Raw genomic sequence first — 6,000 nt, forward strand, 5'->3', positions numbered from 1 at the left:
CCGGGGATTCCGTCAGAGTTACGACTGGGGAGATCGGGAGAAGCCCCCGCAGAAATTCTACCCACGAGACTTTGAACTGTTGCAGCAATTGTTCGCATTGACATCTTTCGGGGGAGGGGGAACATCCGCCTCTTCACGGGTTTAATAATGTACGGCGGTGTTGATACGCGGCCAGCAGCAGCCAGATTCTACCTGTCCACTTCAGGCTGTCGAGGGTTCAAGCACCCGGGGGTTTGAATCTGGTACCGCGGTGTAAAACATCTGTGCTATCTGGAGTTGGTGCTGCCACAGTGCCCATGGGCATGCACTGCCGCAGCATATAACAGCTAGAGTGTGACGCCACATTTTGCATCCAGTGCCGCATGGCTTGTGTGTATCTCAGTGCCAGCTCCTGTACAGATAGACTTGACACACTGAGCTCTCGATCTCCGCCACCTCATCAAGGGAAGGCGGCAAATTCAGGCAAAGGCACTTTAACCACCAAGAATAAAGGAAAGATCAACGGGCAAGTCTCTCCGAGCTAGTTTTGTGCATCTCTTGTGTCAGCTGTGGCTCAGTGGGCAGCACTCTCGCCTCTGAGTCAGAATGTTGTGGGTTCCAGTCCCACTCCAAGGACTTGAGCGCATAAATCTAGGCTGATGCTCCAGTGCGATGCTGAGGGAGTGCTGCACTGTCAGAGGTGCCGTCTTTCGGATGAGACGTTAAACCGAGGCCCCCATCTGCTCTCTCAGGTGGACGTAAAAGATCCCACGGCCACTATTTCGAAGAAGAGCAGGGGGGAGTTCTCCCCGGTGTCCTGGCCAATATTTATCCCTCAATCAACATAACAAAAAACAGATGATCTGGTCATTATCACATTGCTGTTTGTGGGAGCTTGCTGTGTGCAAATTGGCTGCCGCGTTTCCTACATTACAACAGTGACCACACTTCAAAAAGTACTTCATTGGCTGTAAAGCGCTTTGGGATGTCCGGTGGTCGTGAAAGGCGATATCGAAATGCAAGTCTTTCTTTCTTGGTCAGCCATCTCAAAGGTGAGTCTGATCGAGGCCCTAGGGTAGGTTAGGTTAGGTCGCTTGTTCTCTTGGCCGGGTAATGACGTGAGCAGCGGGGGAAGGGTTGGGAAGCTAAAGTGGATAAGAAAAATAGCCAAATAATAATAGATGGAAGTTTATAATTTTAAATCTGAGATTGCTAGATTTTTGCTAGACAAGGGTATAAAGGGCAAAAGCCAAATACTGCGGAAGCTGGAAATTTGAAATAAAAACAGAAAATGTTGGAAACACTCAGCAGGTCGGGCAGTATCTGTGGCGAGAGAAACAGAGTTAACGGGCAGGATTTTCATTGGGCCGTGGAGGCGGGATTGGAGGCGTGTGGGGGGGTTAAAATCGCGAAATCGGAGGGCACGAACCCATCCCGCCCCCAACCCGCCTCCCTGCCAGTTTCAAAGGAGGCGGGTACCCGACCCGCACTGGGACCCACCTCCCCGAGGCGGGAAGGGGATTAGTGCCAATTAACTGCCTGTTAACAGGCAGTTTTTAGCCTAACCCCTGTTTTTAATGTTGAAGTGTGGGATTCCCGACGGCTCCAAACCACGCCAAGTTAGAGGAGGCGGACCGTCGGGATGAAGGGCTTGGAGGAGTCTAGATGTCCGGTGTTCAGGTGAGTGATGGGTGCATGAGTGCAAAGGTAAGTGTGTTTGGTGTGTGTAAAGTGTTTAAAGAAGTTTTACTTACATGTACTTACCTTTACAGCCTTCCTTCCTTCAGGTCTCGGGAGTCCCTCATCTCACTGGCACAGAAAGCAGAATGGCTGCGAAATGTCAAAAATTGCAGCATTCAGCTTTCTGTTCCGGAGATATCTCTAAATCATCCTGAGAGGAAGGAATTAACCTGGAGTACAGATTGTCAGTGTTTGATAGCTTCAAACAGCTGTGAAACGCTGATATTTCATCTGTCAAAAGGCCTTGATGGATGAAATATCAATCTGTGACGTCACCTGTTGCCGGGTGGCCCTTAATTGGCCTGCTGAGCCCACTGGGCAGGCTCAACAAGGTCAATCAAGTCAAAATTGCGTGGGTTGGTTAGAACTGGACAGAGGCGGGACTACAACCCCGAAAGTTGTAGTCCTGCCTCCTACACACCTCCTCAATGAAAATCCAGCCCGTTTCAGGTCGATGACCTTTTGTCAGAAGGGTATAAAGGGATATGGAACCAAGGCAGGTGGATGGAGTTAAGATACAGATCGGCCATGATCTCATTGAATGGCGGAACAGGCTCACGGGGCTGAATGGCCTCCTCCTGTTCCTATGTTCCTAAGTAATCCTAGTAAATGCATTCTTCTCTTTCAGTTTCCTTCAGCGGGGAACACCCAGATCCACATTCCCGTTGCCAGTATGGATGGACTATCAACGCCGGTCCTTTCATCACCGGCTCTCCAGAAACCTTGAACAAGCTCAGCTCAAAGAGAAGCCAATAGAAGATATACGGCTGTCAACGCCAGACAGATTGGATGTATTCTAATGAAATCGGTCTCCAGGGCGGACGATGAGTTGTCAGGATGGATTAAATAGACTCGAACATCCGGACCCAGTCCCTTTTCAGCACAGACCTCTTTGTGCAGGACTGATTGATAGAGGGTGGTTACCCATCCCACATCCCATCATCGAGAGATGGTGTCGGAGCTGGGGGGTGGGGGTGGGGGGGGGGGCGTGGTTGGGGAGACATTCTGGGCAGCTAAACCTCTGTCGTGTGTGGCTGGTCCAATCCAGTTGATGGGGGTTGCCCGTACCTGCCCCACCTGGTGTTGGCACTGCCGTAATGCCAGTGAACGCGCACCGCCAGAGCGTGTACAGCGCAAGCGTGACACTTCACCCTCAGCTAGCCTGTGTATCTCAGTACCAGATCCTGCACACGTGCACTGTAAACTGGGTAACCGTACACAGCCATTGCATTGGAGCTGGTGCTTTGAGGTGAAGTGCTGATGGGAGGGGTTTGAATTCAAACCCCCGACACCTATGATGGTTACTGTGGGTATGCCAAGATGATACAGCTCCCATCTCGTACGTGCGATACGCACACAGACGCAGGGTTTGTGTGGCGTACATGCGTGTGGATAGAGATGTCTCAGAGAGTTGTTGTGCATTGGTTGCAGGGTGTGTACGCACAGGCTCCAAAAATATGCATTCCAAATACTGCTCGGGGGAGCCAGTAGCGAGAGAGCACAAATTTTTAGAGAATCACAAGGGGGACATTTAAAAAAAAAAAAACATTTCTTTACCCAGAGAGTGGCTAGAATGTGGAATTAGCTGTCAGACTGTTGTTAATGCAGGGTCAAAATTCTGAAAAAGGGAATTGGAAACATGCTTGAAAAAGAGAAATAATAAAAGGCATGACGAGCGAGCAGGAGAGTGGGACGAGACTAGCTGGAGAAACAACACGGGTGCAGACTTGATGGGCTGAATGGCCTGTTCCAGTGCTGGAAGACTCTGTGATTCTAGATCAGAGCACTCTAGTTTTCTAATGCCTTTTTGGCTACATATAAGATGCATGAGTGAGATTGTTATGCAATGTGCGCAGAGGATATATCTATTTATATAACGGAGGTTCACCAGTAATAGACGGTACCAGTGACACGCTTCACCGCAGGTTTGGCAGTGATGGTGTTTGTGGTTTTGTAATAGCAGACAGCTACATAAGAACATAAAAAATGTCAAGGATGGAAAAAGCCATTCAGCCCATCAAAGCCTGTCCAGTAATCCAAATTACCCGGTATAGTATCCAGCTGCAGATTGGATGCCCCGCATGTCTTTGACTCCACTATTTTACTTGGCAGATGACCCCAAATAATGACTCATTTGAGTAAAGAATTTTTTCCTAATATATATTTGCTTCAAATTTATTAATCACTCACTTAAATTTATGCCCTTTTGTCCTGTTGGCCATTTACTTAGACTATCACTCAGGGTTCACCTTTTCTATGGTATTTAATACTTTATATACGTTCTCATGGGGCACCCATTTAACCGTCTTCCAATCTAGACCGTAGAGAGCCGATTTTTGATCTTACAGTGAAAATCTCCCGTGGGACTTTCCTGATTTCTGGCAGTATTTGTTGAGGGATGGTGATGGGGTGGGGGAGGGGGGTTTGTGGAGAAGGGACAGTGGCCTGGACATAGGAGAGCTCCTTGCTCTTCTTCAAGTCAGGCAGTGATGGTGTAAGAAAACTCAGTCTAAGTGTTAAAGCTTTAATCAACTGTTTTACAACATGGAGGTCTAGTTGTGTCCTTCACTAGTTCCTGTTAAGAATGTCCTGCGCAAGCTGGGCCCATGCCCGAGTATTTATACTCTCCCTGGACAGCGCCACCCGTAGGCCGCTCAGTATTATTTCATTAGTCTTTCTTTCATGAATAACTGATTCATGTTAAGTGGTATCTTTAACATCCACCTGAACAAGCAGAGGGACCTTCATTTAATACCTAAAAGGTGAGTAGAGTAACTCCAAGTATGCAGCGCTGCCTCAGTACTGCACTGTATTATCACTCTAACCTACACACTCAAGTCTTGGTGGGGGGCCCGCGCTCCACCGGTTGACCCCGAGGTGTAGAACGGTACTAACTGAGCCAAGCTCATCTCATGATTTTCACTACGTTGCAGTCTCAGCCGGAAAGGCTGCTAGGGTGGCTGGCGTGGGAGGTGGAACGTGGAGGGCTGACCTTTTTGAGGGTGGGACTGAGGTGCATCGTTAAAGAAGAGGCAAAGGAATTTGGCTCCTTATCCAACTGTGCTACTTCTGACCTGGGAGTGACCGATGCTGACAATGTTGGGGGGGGGGGGGCGGGAGGGGGTTGGGGGGAATAATCCGTCCCAAGCACTGTTAGTTCTGATCTCGATGAGGTCAGCCATGACCTCTTTGAATGCCGGAACAGGCTCGAGGGGGCTGAATGGCCTCCTCCTGTTCCTGTGTTCCTATAATAATTCACACACACACAAAAATCAAATGCAATGAACTGTAGAATGATACACTTTACCGAGTTGTTTCTTAAGTATACTGACCTATGTCATGATGCTGTTCTACTCTACTGCTGTATAAATATACTTTCATAAGTCTCTCTAAACCAAAAAAATTCACCTTTATACAAATAGATTTCTTTTTTACAATGTTCCTGTAATAAAATGGAGTTATTTTGGGCCAGAAATTTGGGTCAGGGGCTTCCCGCGGGTGCAAGCCCCCGACCTGCACTTACCTAGCGCGCCGGCCGTTGAGCTGTGGGCCCGCGTGGGATTCCGATCCTGGGCCTGCTCCAACTGCCGGCGCGCAGTGCTTGCGTATCCCAGGGGCGCAGTTAGTTCGAAGCGTCCCCATGGATCATGTGGGCCATGGAGAGCCAATGGTAGCAGGGAATCTGTATTCATAGATTTGACAGGAAGACCTGTCAAATCTATGAATAGAGTTCGGCCCCAAAACCTAACTAAAACTTCAAATAATTTTTTTTTTTAAATCACATTTTTAAAATAACTATAAGTTACATAAAATAACTATTTTAAACAATAATTTAAATTTTTGAAAAAATTAATTACATTTTCTAACGGGGCTAAAAATAAACTTACCTTTCTTTAAAGTATTTAAAAATAATAAACCTGTGGAAAAAATGTTTTAATTTTATTTAATTCACCACTTACCTTGTTAAAAGCAGGCCTTGCGACTGCTTTTTAAATGCGCAGCTGCTGGAGACTTACCCTCCCGGAAAAACCTGGAAAAAAAACGTAAGTTCCAGGCGTGCGTGCTGCCTCTCCGGCGTACGCATTCGACCTGTGAATCCCTTCTTTCAAGGGAACGGAAGTTCCGGTTTCCAGCGCATGCGCAGTGCATGCACGAAACCGGCACTTTCGTTGGCCCTACGTGTGAGTACCCAGCGCGTACTCGCCCGTGGGGACCTGAATTTCTGGCCCAGTAAATTCTCGGTCATAGACTGCAAGCTGCTACAAAGGTAAATTAGATAGT

General features: G+C 47.9%; 1 protein-coding gene across 2 annotated transcripts in view; it reads left to right on the forward strand.

Annotated features, from left to right (window-relative positions):
• LOC147111282 (ETS domain-containing protein Elk-1-like) overlaps positions 1-2,675 on the forward strand; it is a 70,550-nt gene extending 67,875 nt beyond the window's left edge. For both annotated transcript variants that reach the window (XM_086002036.1, XM_086002037.1), the window contains one exon: positions 2,348-2,675. In XM_086002036.1, the coding sequence (XP_085858162.1) occupies positions 2,348-2,446 (99 nt within the window). In that variant the 3' untranslated portion in view covers positions 2,447-2,675. The remainder of the gene's footprint in view (positions 1-2,347) is intronic.
• The last annotated feature ends 3,325 nt before the right edge of the window (positions 2,676-6,000 follow it).

The sequence above is a fragment of the Somniosus microcephalus genome, chromosome 11, assembly GCF_052327205.1.
Source record: "Somniosus microcephalus isolate GS21.2 chromosome 11, FLI_Smic_1.0, whole genome shotgun sequence".
Taxonomy (NCBI): Eukaryota; Metazoa; Chordata; class Chondrichthyes; order Squaliformes; family Somniosidae; genus Somniosus; species Somniosus microcephalus.